Source organism: Helicoverpa zea, chromosome 8, assembly GCF_022581195.2.
Source record: "Helicoverpa zea isolate HzStark_Cry1AcR chromosome 8, ilHelZeax1.1, whole genome shotgun sequence".
Lineage (NCBI taxonomy): Eukaryota > Metazoa > Arthropoda > Insecta > Lepidoptera > Noctuidae > Helicoverpa > Helicoverpa zea.
In genome coordinates this window covers 3496046-3511444 of record NC_061459.1, presented here as the reverse complement: position 1 = coordinate 3511444, position 15399 = coordinate 3496046, and the positions used below count along the sequence as shown (strand labels likewise).

At 40.5% G+C, this 15399-nt stretch overlaps 1 protein-coding gene across 1 annotated transcript; it reads left to right on the top strand.

The window, feature by feature from the left end:
- Positions 1-9484: 9484 nt before the first annotated feature.
- Positions 9485-14831, top strand: LOC124632600. Its single transcript, XM_047167495.1, has 2 exons — positions 9485-11106; positions 14283-14831. The coding sequence occupies exons 1-2, from the start codon at positions 9636-9638 to the stop codon at positions 14789-14791; spliced, it is 1980 nt and encodes a 659-aa protein (XP_047023451.1). The 5' UTR covers positions 9485-9635; the 3' UTR covers positions 14792-14831.
- Positions 14832-15399: the final 568 nt, after the last annotated feature.

The window sequence follows — 15399 nt, the reverse complement described above, 5'->3', positions numbered from 1 at the left end:
TTAAAGAGGTACATATAAAATTCAGCTAGTCAAATCTGTAACACCGGCTTAATTAATTCCTAAGATGGCCATAAAATCCTTTATCTATTGCTATAACATTTTATTGCTTTTATCATTAAATTTTCCGTTTGCGCCCTTCCGATCGAGTTTTTCGTGACTACGCTAAGGTTTCTACGTTCTATGTAGAATTCGCTTTGTCGAACATTATGAAATGACTAGTTGATTTGATTGCTGCATGTCCCTTCGAGACACGGGCTTATCACCAAACATACTCTGGGTACTGTGTGAAAGTTCCTTGAATCCCACAAAGTGATTTCAGCCCAATCCGGGAATTGAACCCGGGATCCCGTAAACTACAGTCGTCCTTTGTGAATGATGTTTATGCTAAAATTGTCTATTCAGCCTGGCTACCCTGTCCGCACAACAGTCAATTTAAAAATTTAGATATGGGATATCAAAAGTATGTTAATTTTTACTACTAAAAGAATGTATACAGCATACAACATTATACGTACTTTAAGCGACGTTAACAAAGTAGGTAGTTACATTAAGTAAATAACATAGAAAGGGTCATCTTAAGTCAGTGTAAAATAACTCACAAAAGAGATTTGTTTCCTGAGCGTTCTATTCATCACTGCTGAGTCTCGAGTGGACTCTGGCTTTAGAGAAAATTGGATGTCTTATTCCGTCGTTGTCGGATTTATAGATGTTTCATCACGACAAGCTAGTAAACTTGGATGTGGTATAAGATAGTGATTTGGTTGTTAAATTGTGTGTAAGTAGTGTTATCGATAATAAGCAGCACGTGAAATAATTATGATGAGCTTCTTCATTAAAGCATTTTTTTTAAATAATTTAAGTCATTTTTCGCAGTCTGGTGTTAACAAAAACTGTTTATATCATCAGTTCTGTGTTCAGCTACTGTATGTAATGTAATGTATTAAATATAAAATGTATAAACTCCTCCCTAAGCATAGTAGTTATTAAGCATGTAATAAAAAACTTCAAAAATTAAAATTAAAGTAGATTCTATAATTACCTTTTTTAAAATCAAAGTTACGTACAAAATTACATCCCAATCTTTAAAACGAAAAGCGTACCATGACCAAATGTATCTGAAGAGCGAAGCATCTGTCAGAGCGAGGCGCATCAAACGCCCGACGCCGTCCCACGCTGACTGACACTCGATTAAGTATCGACGAATTCGTCCCACCCCTAGCCGATGCGACGGTGACAGTGTGTGCGTGAGACACGTATAGAGATGTTCATGACGTGTGTATTATAATATTATACATGTGTGAAAACTACAAAGTCACATGCAAATTTTTGTGACGATATGATTACGGGCGGATCTAGGAAGTACATAATGAGGTGGTACATAGGGATTCTAAAGTGAAAGTACACAAGAACAGTTTATAAGGGAGATCAGTTTGGAGGTATATAGGGTACCCTCCATAAGGGAGCTAAAACATGCATGCCCATGTATAGGGGTGGTATACATATATAAGAGAATTTATAAGGAACTACAGAAAACGTTAGGCAGTTCCTGCCTGGACATAGGGGAGTACATGGAAAGAAGAAACAGTGTGACGTCATCGTGATTGCACAGTGCCCAACACTATAGTCAAGCCGATGCGATGAATATTGGTATTTACACCATGATAGAATATTCCTAAGCTACGGGTTAAGATAAAAATTGCGTTATTCAAAGTTAAGTGGCATTACAGGCACAAGAACATCCAAATATTTCACTTTGTGGTTCCCAGTTAAAATAGTAGGGTGTACTCTTGTCGTTGTCAGTTATAGCACTAAGATGAATGTTTTATTCTGGGCTGAATTCCAGAACATTCACTCCCACAGATTCACTATTTAAATATTTTACGGAATTGGACATACATATTTCCATATTTTTATTTGGCCTGGTTTTTGTAATATCAGTGGTATTGTATTGTAACAAAATATTTTGAAAAGAAACAATTGCGCTTAATTCTTTCTGTGGAATTTTGTATTCGGATTATTTAGGAATCTATAGAATATTGTTATTACGTAGATTTTTTTTGGCTTCTATCAGAGAATCAGTGTATTGTTGTATTCTATTCCAGGAACTACATTGGTCGTTTTTTGAGAAATATGTATCCCACCCAAAACAAAAATGTGAAAGACTGCCAAGTTCGATAATATGGGAATGCTTCGCCTATAAAAGAAGTGAGATCTGAATAAGTAATAAGTTCCATACACATACCTCAGTTAAAAATAGTTACTTTTTAGTGATGTTACTTAGAACGTGTTGATTTGCATTTGTGCCATAATTCAGGAAGAGGACATACAATACGTAAATAATCGATTGGAATTACAGTAGATGGGAAATAACTAATATGCACTGCTTTTGTTGTCATTGTAATGTCGTGGTATTTCCGAAGTAATCCAATTTTATGAATGAAATTTATGAGTGATCGTGCAGCACGGTTTTAACGCCAGTAACATACGCGCCAAGTTTAAATAAGGCTAGATGACATTTAGGGAATTCCGAAAAAAAATTAAAGAAAAAAAATTACGCACCAATTTTTTTATTGATTTGGCTCGAGAATCATTAGCATAATTACCTCCTTGAATATGGCACGGATGCAAATCAACAGCTTGTAGGTATATTAATGAAATTTTGTATTTTAGATAAGTGAGTGGGTCTCAACAGATACTAGAAAGGACAATGCCTAAAAACGTCCCCACCCACCAACAGACTTGAAAGTAGTGTCATTGGATGCGCCTCATTTAATAGATCATTTCTTATTATGGAGACATATTCCAAAAGTATGGGGTTTAGGAACTATAAGACAATTTAGTATCCTTAATAATCAATTAACTTCAAGTTTGTTAACCAATTACTCAGAGTTGGGTGGACCGATTTTGATGTTTTTATTTTTATTTTAAAGAATCTATCTCAAAGTTAGTCTAATTTAATTTTCATCAAGATCTTTTAAGTAGTTTTTTAGTTATCATCGGTTAAAATAATCGGTTTGAAGAGCCAGTGTAGTACTTCGTAAGGACACCTTAACCACCTCCAACAGAGTTCAACTAAGTGTCATTGGATGCGCCTCATTTGATAGATCATTTCTTATTATGGAAACACATTCCAAAAGTATGGGGTTTAGGAACTATAAGACAATTTAGTATCCACAACGTAACGTTAGGTTAGGTTAGTAGGTATACACTGTGACTTTTTAGTCGTCTTACAACGGCAGCCTACTTCATGTATCCAATGACTAGTAAACGTTCATATAAAAAAAGAAAAATATGAGATTTGAATAATTTAAAAATAAAAAATAATTTATTAAACCCTAAACATTTAGAGTATGTCGTCACAGTAAAAAAATATCTATCGGATAAGGCGCTTCTGATGGCACTAGGTTCAACTCTGTTGGAGTCAGTAAAGGTCCATACAAAATCATTAAACCAATTATCATTCTAACCGGTGATAACTCAAAAGTTGCTAAAAAGATCCCGATGAAAATTATATCGGACTAACGTTGAGACACCTTCTTTGCATTAAAATAAAAATAATCAAAATCGGTCCACGCAATTCCGAGTAATTGGTTAACAAACTTGACGTTTATTGATTATTAAGGATATTAAAATGTCGTGTATTTCCAAAACCCCATACATTTGGAGTAAATAGTTTTGATAATCATGATCTATCGAAGAATGCGCTTCCGATGACACTAGTTTCAAGTCTGTTGGTGGGTGGGGACAGGGTCCATACAAAATCCGGCATTGTCCTTTGATATGTGTAAATAAAATAGATTTTGAGTTATAGGGGGGTCGAATTTGGCCCGAAATGGTTCGTGTAATATAACCCATGGCCGGTGTGTCGCTTTTTTTGCTCGAACTTGGCGGACACACTGCCGTGTGTCTAGATTATATTTATTAGTGGAACCTTTTGTTAAATAAAATAATAAATAACTTTTGGATTCCTATTCTTCCATTCTCAACTAGTGTTCAGTTGGTTCTATAGTAGTAATTACGTACATAAATTAAACTGACTGAGAAATATTGTCTGACAACTAAAGCAAAAAAGTGCACGACAGACTCGATCTTAATTCTATGATTCTTCTATGACCGATTTCTTAGCCATTTCATGTAATTTACTGTAGGGCAGTTAAAAAAAGGCAACTTACTATTCAGTGAATACTTGTATGACCATAAACACATAGTCAAATACATACATTAATAAACACACTTAACCCTGCTACCGCCGAAGTAAATCCAACCATACTAAAACATATCTACAATAAACTATACAAAATCAATTCTCATTAGCACATAGTGCGGTACTCAGGCATTAGTATTCCATTCATGTACTGTCATTTATCTAAGTCCAGTCACATTTTCGATTTGCTCGCTATTTATTGAAGGTATTACGGAGAAGTTTGCTTTTTAATGCCTAGGTTGTTTTTCGGTACCTAGTTTATTTTAGGGTTAAAAGGAGGTATTCGTTTTTTGTAAAAATAATAACGTTGCTGCCAATAATTTTGATGTATTTAACAGATGATGTATCTGACTGCGTAAATAGCATCACACAAAAGTTTTCAATACCATCATCTGCCTAGCCTTTTCCCAACTATGTTGGGGTCGGCTTCCAGTCTAAGTGTCAAATCGGAGTGTTTTACAGGGAGTGACTGCCTATCTGACTTCCTCAAGAGACTGGTTGTCGGACTTACTGGCTTCTGAACCCCCGTAATGACTGCCAGAAATGTACACATGGCAGATAAAAGTTTTTAGTACCATTCTGTATCAAAACTCTCGTAATTATTTCTTAAAAAAAAACTAATCAACTTTTTCATATAACAAAGAAACTTGGAGCATTATATTTAATACCTAGACAGTTTTTCTTCGTCATAATGTGGTTTAGAAGGTTTATAAGCCTTCCTCTGCTGAGATATTAAAACAAGACCAAAATTAATTTCGCCTACCATTTCTAAAGAGCAACGCTGTCTAGGTTTTATTAAAGTTGAGGTTGAAATACTAGGGCAGAAGATTACAAAACAAAAGTGTAATTTGTCTGTGTAATGATGTAAAAGGGAAAAAAGTTGGCTAGAAGTAATAATGTCGTCATAAGGCTACTGTTGGTCTATTGATTCAGCCCTTCAGTTTGTGAAAATTGAAGGATATAATTAAAAATAAATATCATAGTTCGTTATATTAGATTTTGTATTTTTTCGTCAAAATTAGTTGAATTATATAGCATCAGTATAGTAGGTTACCTATGTTCAGGCGCAGAACGCCTTCAAGAAAGTTAATAGCAGCTAGTTGCGCTCGGTCGTAGCATCAATGTTCTATGTAGGCGTTTGTTTATTCTCATTCAAAATGAAATGTCATCGGGCACTTGCCCTTGACACATTGTACGTGTAACATCTCGTGTTTTAATTAAATGTATATTTGAAACATTCGGGACTTTGATTGGCACCAGTATATCCTCTAAAGATATAACATGGTGGCCCATGAGGGGAACTAAAATAATAATCGCGAACGGAAAATCGACAAAAGTTTCCAAAGGCGTTATACAGTCGACGGCGCGCGGCGGCAACGACTTCACAATTTCGGAAGAACTACGTGGACAAGCAAAAGCCACGGGTTCCCGTGTAAGAAGAACTGCCTCCTGGACAGCATAGGAGCCCAGGGTTCGAGCAGTGGTGCAGCCAAAGCATCACATCGAGGCGAGCGTCAGCGTGTTAACCAAAAGTTAAGTGCCTATCCTTAACGTAAATTCCATCCAACTATCCAAATTTCCATAAAGACCTATTTAAACATTGAGAATAGTGCTTCATTTGTGTAAATTAAAGTTATTTCGTGCATAATATTGCCGAACTTTCCCGTAATTGTTTCAAATAGTATACCTAATTGAGTTATTTTCATCCACCCTCAACAAAAAATAATTATTTTTTTCTTGGAACAAAGACTGTACATTAGTTATTAGCTCATTAGCAATTCAAATAAGGTCAATATTACGGATAATATCTATCTAAGATAGATCTATTCATTTATTTGTGCATTTGTTGTAGTTTTGTTTTGTTTTTATTCTTTTCACCTAGTGGGAGCTATTCAATAGTATTGTAGCCCAGTCTTAGTGCGTATTGCCGACTATTTCAGGTTAAATAACGCCGTGCTTGCGACAAGTATTCTCCGATCATTCGGGGCTTAGTCGAGCGAGTTCATACCAGCGCGAGCAGCAATCAGCTGATTGTGCGCGCGACGCAGACCGGCTTCCCGTACGGCAGGTGACACCGAGACGAGGAGCGTGAGCCCATTCATTTTCTTTCATTTATATTGTTTTAATACTTCCAAGTTTAAAGTTAATTTCATAGTGGTGATTCACAATGTCTGAAAACAAGCGTTATAAAGAATTAGTTACTAAACGAGCGTCCGCCAAAGGACAGATTACAAAGTTTAAAAATTATTTAAGTAATATTTCCAAAGAAACTGAACTAAATGATATTCAATTAACGGAATTAAGATTGAAGCTAGCCAAGTTTGAGGCTTTGTCTGTTAGGGTTGATGACTTGCAGAGTGAGATAGATGTTTTAAATCCTGAGAATATTGCGGCGGAAATTGATGAACGTGATCGCATGGAGCAGGATATAGTTATTAATATAGCCACTGCTAAAAACTTGTTAGACATACTTTCGAGCAAAAAAGAAAGCGATAATAGGCGTAGCTCCGTTCACAATGCTTCATGTTGTAACGACGAACATCATCGCAATGTAGAATTTAAGCTTCCTCAAATTCAAATCACAAAATTTAACGGTGAATATTTCCGCTGGTTAGAGTTTAGAGATACATTCGAAAGTTTAATTCATAATAATGAGCGCATCCCTGAAATAAATAAATTTCACTATCTAAATTCATATTTGCAAGGTGACGCAGCCAGAATCGTTTCTAATTTTGAAGTTTCGGCAAAAAATTATGGTGAAGCTTGGAAACTACTCTGTAGCCGCTACAATAACAATAGAATATTAATTAATCACCATTTGAGTTCACTAGTACATTTAAAACAGCTTCCACGTGAATCAGAAAAATCGTTAAGATATTTGGTTGATCATATTACAAAAAATTTGCGTGCTCTTGCCAGTCTTGGACAGTCAACTGATAATTGGGATGTTTTAGTTATATATATGGTCTCGGGTAAGTTGGATAATCAAACATTGCTCAAGTGGGAGGAGTATCGTAGCACTATGGTGAACGACTCCCCGACTTTAGAGCAGTTTTTTAAATTTATTACGGACCGTGCTAATGTGCTTGAGTCTACAAGTCGTAATAACAATCATAGTGATAACGTTGGTGTTCCTAGAGTGCCTAGCAATCCGCAGCGGTCAACTAAAAATAATAATAATCAAATTCATCATTTTCAAAAATATAATCAAAGACATAATTCGAATAGCGTAGTTAAATCGTTTGCAACCACTAGCCATAATAAAAACAAGGCACAGCCTGGATTTTCATGCATAATTTGTGATCAGCGTCATAGAATTTATGACTGCCCAACATTCAAGGCTAAAAGTATTGACGAAAGAATGAACGATGTCTTAAAGTACAAACTATGTACGAATTGTTTAAGACAGGGTCACTCTGTCAATGACTGTCGCTTAAGAAGTTGCCAGGAACCGGGTTGCACTGAGAAACATAACAGCTTGCTGCATCGGCCGCCAGCGTTAGTAGGTCAGCTCGTCTCCGTCGAGGAGCAGGGGGAGGTTGTATCCGCTTATTGTAACAAAAATACTAATCAAATTATATTATCAACTGCCGTAGTCGAGGCATTGAATCCACTTGATGGGCAAAAGATCAAGGTTCGTGCGCTTTTAGACTGCGGTAGTCAATCATCATTTATTACTAAATCCCTTAAGGTCAGATTAGCATTAAAATCTTTTCCCGTTGACACTCTAAAGGTCATTGGCATAGGAAACACGCCAAACAACAAGGTTAATGAAAGCTGTAATATTAAACTACAGTCAATCAATAGTTCATTTAATATTTCTTGTTCATGTTTGGTTCTAAAGGAGCTGACAGGGCGATTACCAAAGTTTCCCATCGACATCAGCTTATTGCAGCTACCTGATAATATTTCGTTAGCTGACCCCATGTTTTATAAGCCAGCCTGTATAGATATATTGATAGGTGCTGATTTATTTTGGGATATTTTAGGAAACGAACAAATCTCATTAGGAATCAATAATCCAAAGCTGAGAAGTTCGCAATTAGGTTGGATAGTGTCCGGTCCCATTCAAGCAGTGACACCTGACAAAAGGGTACACTGTAATCATGGTGTAATTTATAAGGATAATGATAGTGTTGACAAGCTTTTAACAAAATTCTGGGAGCTGGAAGAAATACCTGCCAAACCAATAATAAATGAAAACGAATGTGAAAGACATTTTCTCGCTCACACAACGAGAACTAATACAGGCAGATTTTGTGTGAAGTTGCCACTTAAAGATAGCGCAGACTGCTTGGGCGATACATACAAGTTAGCTAAAAAACGCTTTTTAAATTTGGAAAAGAGGTTAGGACGAAATCCCACGTTAAAATCAGAATACGCTAATTTTTTAAAAGAATATGCGGATTTGGGTCATTTATCAGTGGTAGACGTTAATTGTGCATTAACTTCGAGTTATTATCTTTGTCATCACGCGGTTCTGAAACAAGAAAGCGAAACCACCAAGCTTCGGGTGGTATTCGATGGTTCAGCACCGTCATCTTCCGGCTATTCACTAAATGACATATTGATGGTAGGTCCCAACGTGCAGGATAATCTATTTTCCATACTGATACGTTCTAGAGAGTATAAATACCTACTCACGGGCGATGTAGAAAAAATGTTTCGCCAGGTACTGCTGCATGAGGATGACAGACACCTGCAGCGTATTTTATGGAGAGAAACAGAATCTGAACCCATCAAGACTCTGGAGCTCAATACCGTAACCTATGGAACGGCCAGTGCAAGTTATTTGAGTACTCGCTGTTTATGGCAGATTGGTCAGCAGCAGGACGATGTGCGTATAAAGGACATCATCCAACGGGACTTCTACGTAGATGACCTCATAACTGGATCCGATGACGCCCAGGAGTTAGTGTACATTCATAGGTCTGTAACTCAAGCTTTACAATCAGCTTGTTTTCATTTAAGAAAATTTAAAACAAATAATTCCTCTATCTTTAATAATGTTATTGTAAATGAACAAGATAAGTTACTTTTTAGCGAATCCATAAGCACCCTAGGGTTGGGCTGGACACCTTCTAGTGATGTGTTACATTTTCCTATAAAGGGTTTTTCAAGTGATGATAGTCAAACTATAACAAAACGCCTAATCATGTCAAACGCTTTTAAAATATTTGACCCATTAGGCTTATTAAGTCCGGTCGTAGTAAACCCTAAAATAATGCTGCAAAAACTTTGGCAGCTAAAGTTAGATTGGGATCAGCCGGTCCCGGATGCGATAAAAAACTACTGGAATAAGTTTTCCGAAAGCATAAAATATTTGTCCAATTTACAAGTGCCTAGGTTAGTTTTGGGTGAATCTCCACAATGTATTGAACTACATTCGTTTAGCGACGCTTCAAAACTCGCGTACGGAGCATGCATTTATATGCGGTGCATAAATATGAACGGTGACGTCACCGTCAGATTGCTGTGTGCAAAGTCGAAAGTGGCGCCATTAAAACCCACTACAATACCGCGCCTCGAACTCTGTGCAGCCTTACTCGCCGCTAAACTAACACGAGCAGTACTCGATTCACTTCGGCGTAAACCCGCTAAACTGGTGCACTGGTGTGACTCATCTGTGGTATTGTGCTGGATGCGCTGCGACGCCAGTAAGCTAAAGGTGTATGTAGCTAACCGCGTCACAGAAATAAGGGAGTTAACGTCGTCTTCAGCGTGGCGATATGTTCCAACGCAGTCTAACCCGGCTGACTTAATTTCAAGGGGTGTGGACGCAAAACCATTTACATCAATGGCACTGTGGTGGACGGGGCCTAGCTTTCTACTCCTAAATGAGTCCGAATGGCCTAAGTTAAACGCCAATGAGCCAGACATTCTACCGGAATTGAAGGTACACTCGGCAATAATTAGTGAATCAATAATTGATTTTGATAAATATTCAAGTTTCACAAAGTTACAGCGAGTATTCGCTTATATACGTAGATTTTTATTTAATCTTAAAAATAAAGATAAGAAACGCTTAGGTGTGTTGTCCGTTAAAGAGTTGCGTGAGTCATTCTATTCATTATGCGTTATCGCTCAGGTTCAGTTATTTACTAATGAGTACGACTTGTTATTGAAAGACAAGCCTTTAAATAATAATAGTAAGTTACTATCGTTGTCACCTTTTTTAGATGAATGCAAACTTATTCGGGTTGGTGGTCGACTCGATGCGTCGGCGCAGTCGTTTGAAAAGAAGCACCCCATTTTACTTCACGCATCTCATAGATTAACTAAGTTATACTTTAAAAGGGAACACCTAAATCACATGCATGCGGGACCACAGTTATTGTTGGCTGTTGTGCGTGAAACAGTGTGGCCTATTAATGGTAGGAACCTTGCAAGGCGCACCGTTAACAATTGCGCACGATGCAGGCGGCTACGCGGCATAACGTTGCAACCCAAGATGGGTAATCTGCCATCTCAACGCATCACGCCTGATTATCCTTTTTTATCCGTTGGCCTAGACTTTGCTGGACCTTTTTATATTGTAAATCGTAAGGGACGCGGTAGTCGCGTAATTAAATGTTATTTGTGTCTTTTTGTATGTTTACGGTACAAGTGTATTCACCTGGAAGCTGTCAGCGATTTGTCAAAGGATGCATTCATAATGGCACTTCGACGGTTTATTGGTCGTCGGGGCAAACCAGCTGAAATATTCAGCGATAACGGAGCCAACTTTGTGGCCGCCGCGAAAGAAATAGGATCATTCTTAGCGGAAATCCAGGAGCCTTTGTATCATTTTGCAAGTCAGCAGTCAATTAAATTTAAATTCATCCCGGCTTACACTCCTCATTTCGGTGGCATATGGGAAGCCGGTGTCAAATCGGCGAAGTATTTTATAAGACGCGTTATAGGCGACCGTGCCGTTTGCCGTGGGACGCCGGCTTAGAATTGCGCTCCCCCCAAATCATCCCGTGGGTGTCGTAAGAGGCGACTAAGGGACAAACCGGAGGTCGGGCAGCAGCGTCCTCCGCGTACTGCATACCCTCACTGCGATCGCCAACCCGCCTGCCAAGCGTGGCGATTAAAGGCAATTACCCCCAAATGAGAAGCACAGAAACCAGGCCCCCAGTCCCCGGCAGCTCCGCTATCCCTGGCGCGGGTAGCGGTCAAGGTAACGGCGGAGCAGGGGGTGCTAAGAATCTCCGGAAGAGATCCGGCTACCCACCCCCACGACGACTGGCCCTGGTAACACACAACATACGCACATTGAGGACTGACGAAAAGATCTGCGAGCTGGAAGAGGAGTTGAGCAAGTTACATTGGGACATTATGGGGTTATGCGAAGTCCGTAGAGAGGGAGAGGACACCGTAACCCTGAAGTCTGGTAACTTGCTCTACTACCGGGAGGGAGACCAAAAGTCCCAAGGTGGTGTCGGGTTTCTCGTTCACAAGTCCCTCGTAAGCAACATAACAACCATCGACAGTGTGTCGAACAGGGTGATATACCTAATACTCAGAATATCCGAAAGATATTCGCTGAAGGTCATTCAGGTATACGCACCGACCTCGTCACACTCCGATGATGAGGTGGAGACTATGTATGAGGACGTAAGTAGGGCCATACATAGTTCCAAAACCCACTTCACTGTTGTTATGGGGGATTTTAACGCTAGGTTGGGCAAGAAAAGCGGTGATGAGTTGAGAGTGGGGCAATTTGGATATGGGCAACGGAACCATAGGGGACAGAGGCTGGCTGACTTTCTGGAGAAAGAGGAACTCTTCATGATGAACTCTTTCTTCCAGAAGCCGCCTCACAGGAAATGGACCTGGTTGAGTCCCGATGGTTTCACGAGAAACGAGATAGACTTCTTCATGACCGACAAGAGACGGATATTCAGTGATGTCTCTGTGATCAACAGGGTAAAAACCGGAAGCGATCACCGAATCGTAAGAGCCTCACTGAATATCAATGTTAAACTTGAAAGGTCCAGTCTGATGAAGTCTACGCTCCGACCTACTCGGTCCCATATTCAAAACCCGGAAAGCTTTCAACTCGAGCTCTCTAATCGCTTTGCTTGCCTTGAGAACTTAGTGTCAGTGGACGAGATCAACGACGGACTAGTGGAAACTGTCCGCACGGTAGGGTCTAAGTTTTTTAGACCCTGCCGTAAAAATAGGCCTCAAAAACTAACCGAGCAAACCTTAAACCTCATGGCTGAACGACGCTTGCTACAGTTGCAGTCTTCCCATGATGCGAAGTCATATAGGCAGCTCAATAGACGAATATCCAAATCCTTGCGACACGATCTGCGTCTCTTTAATACGAATCGTGTTAAAGAGACCATACAGCGAAACCAAGGCTCCAAAGTGTTCGCAAAGGACAAGTCTATTGGGCAAAGCCAGATGACTAAGCTGAAACGGGAGGATGGCAGCATAGCGTCGACCAAGGCAGAGGTTTTAGGCGAAATCGAGAGGTTCTATGGACAGTTATACACTTCGGTCGCAAAGTCCGTTGACAGCTTGGCAGGAGATCCAAGAGCCAAGCTGTCCCGACATTATACCGAAGATATCCCGGACATCAGTCTGTACGAGATTAGGATGGCCCTGAAGCAGCTTAAGAACAACAAGGCGCCGGGTGAGGACGGAATCACTTCAGAGCTTCTGAGAGCGGGTGGAACACCGGCACTTAAAGTCCTCCAGAAGCTCTTTAACTGCGTCCTGTCCGAGGGCAAAACGCCTGAAGCATGGAGCAGGGGTGTGGTGGTGTTGTTCTTCAAAAAAGGTGACAACAGCCTATTGAAGAACTACAGACCCATCACACTTCTAAGCCATGTTTATAAGCTGTTTTCAAGGGTTATCACGAACCGTCTCGAGCACAGGCTTGATGACTTCCAGCCTCCCGAACAAGCCGGTTTCCGAAGAGGCTTTAGTACCATAGACCACATCCATACGCTGCGGCAAGTTATACAGAAGACCGAGGAGTATAACTTGCCATTATGCTTAGCGTTTGTGGACTATGAGAAAGCCTTTGATTCGGTGGAAACATGGGCGGTACTTGAGTCACTCCAACGATGCCATATTGACTATCGGTACATCGAGGTGTTGAAGTGTTTGTATAATAACGCCACCATGTCGGTCCGAGTACAGGAGCATAGCACGAAGCCGATTCCATTGAGAAGAGGCGTAAGACAGGGGGACGTAATCTCCCCGAAACTGTTTACTGCCGCAATGGAAGACGCCTTCAAGCTCCTGGAATGGCAAGGACTTGGCATCAACATCAACGGCGAATACATCACTCACCTTCGGTTTGCCGACGACATCGTAGTCATGGCAAAGTCGATGGAGGAACTCAGTATGATGCTCGAGGGCCTCGACCGAGTTTCACAACGGGTGGGCCTGAAAATGAACATGGACAAGACGAAAATTATGTCAAATGTCCATGTTCAGCCCACCCCAGTCTCTGTTGGAAGCTCGGTACTCGAAGTTGTTGACTCATATATCTACCTAGGACAAGTAGTCCAATTAGGTAGGTCCAACTTCGAGAAAGAGGTCAACCGCCGAATCCAACTCGGCTGGGCAGCGTTCGGGAAACTACGCAATGTCTTTTCGTCCGACATACCTCAGTGCCTCAAGACGAAAGTCTTCAACCAATGTGTGTTACCAGTGATGACTTACGGCACCGAAACGTGGTCTCTCACTATCGGCCTCATCTCAAAGCTCAAAGTCGCTCAACGAGCTATGGAGAGGGCTATGCTCGGTGTTTCTCTACGTGATCGAATCCGAAACGAGGAGATCCGTAGACGAACCAAAGTGACCGATATAGCCCACCGGATTAGCAAGTTGAAGTGGCAATGGGCAGGCCATATTGCTCGCAGAGCAGATGGCAGATGGGGCCGAAAAGTGCTGGAGTGGAGACCACGGACTAGCAAGCGCAGCGTAGGACGTCCACCAACGAGGTGGACAGACGACCTTATAAAGGTCGCCGGAAGACGCTGGATGCAGGTCGCTTCCAACAGGTATCTGTGGAGATCAAAGGGGGAGGCCTATGTTCACCAGTGGACGTCCTATGGCTGAGATGATGTTATAGGCGACAGTCACTTCACATTTGAAGAGATTTCAACTTTGTTTGCACAAGTGGAGGCTATTCTCAACAGCCGCCCCTTGTGTCCTCTCTTTTCCAATCCTAATGACCTCCTCCCTCTCTCGCCAGGGCACTTCATTATTGGAAGACCGTTGACTGCTCTGCCAACACCAACACTGGAGGATGTCAAGGAAAGCCAGCTACGACGCTATGAACGGCTGGAAAGGACGCACCGTCATTTTTGGAAGAGATGGCAGCGGGAGTATCTGTCTGAATTGCAGCAGAGGACTAAATGGAAGGCGAGCTCATCAAAGCTCGATATCGGAGACATGGTACTCTTGGCTGACGACAACGCATCGCCACTTGCCTGGAGACTCGGCCGAGTTACACGACTCATATCCGGCCCTGATGGAATTTCCCGAGTAGCAGACATTCTCACCAACAGGGGCAACGTGCGGCGCTCGCTAGTACGGCTCTGCAGGCTACCCACCGCGGAGGAACTAAAGGGTTATTGAAAGCAAGCTTTCATTGGCCGGGAGTATGTTCAGGCGCAGAACGCCTTCAAGAAAGTTAATAGCAGCTAGTTGCGCTCGGTCGTAGCATCAATGTTCTATGTAGGCGTTTGTTTATTCTCATTCAAAATGAAATGTCATCGGGCACTTGCCCTTGACACATTGTACGTGTAACATCTCGTGTTTTAATTAAATGTATATTTGAAACATTCGGGACTTTGATTGGCACCAGTATATCCTCTAAAGATATAACAACCTATCAGACTTCCTTGTCCTGGACATCCATAAAAATATATACGTACAAACTGTAGCTATTTACTATAACACACAACCTGTTCAAAATATTAACTGGCATGAAAATTGATGAATGCAGTTACCATGCACAATGTATAATGATAATGCATTTTACGTTAAACTGCAAACGAATCTGCATCCTATTATCCTGTACAATATTATGCACAATATATTTTATATAAATATTAAAATTTATAACGCTATGCGGTTTGATTTCCAATTTATTGATCAACATATCTTTATAGTTGCCCACTAATTTGTGTGACGTTTAATTAATGTAAGCGCATATTTGCGGTGAATATTCATGAGTAACAAAT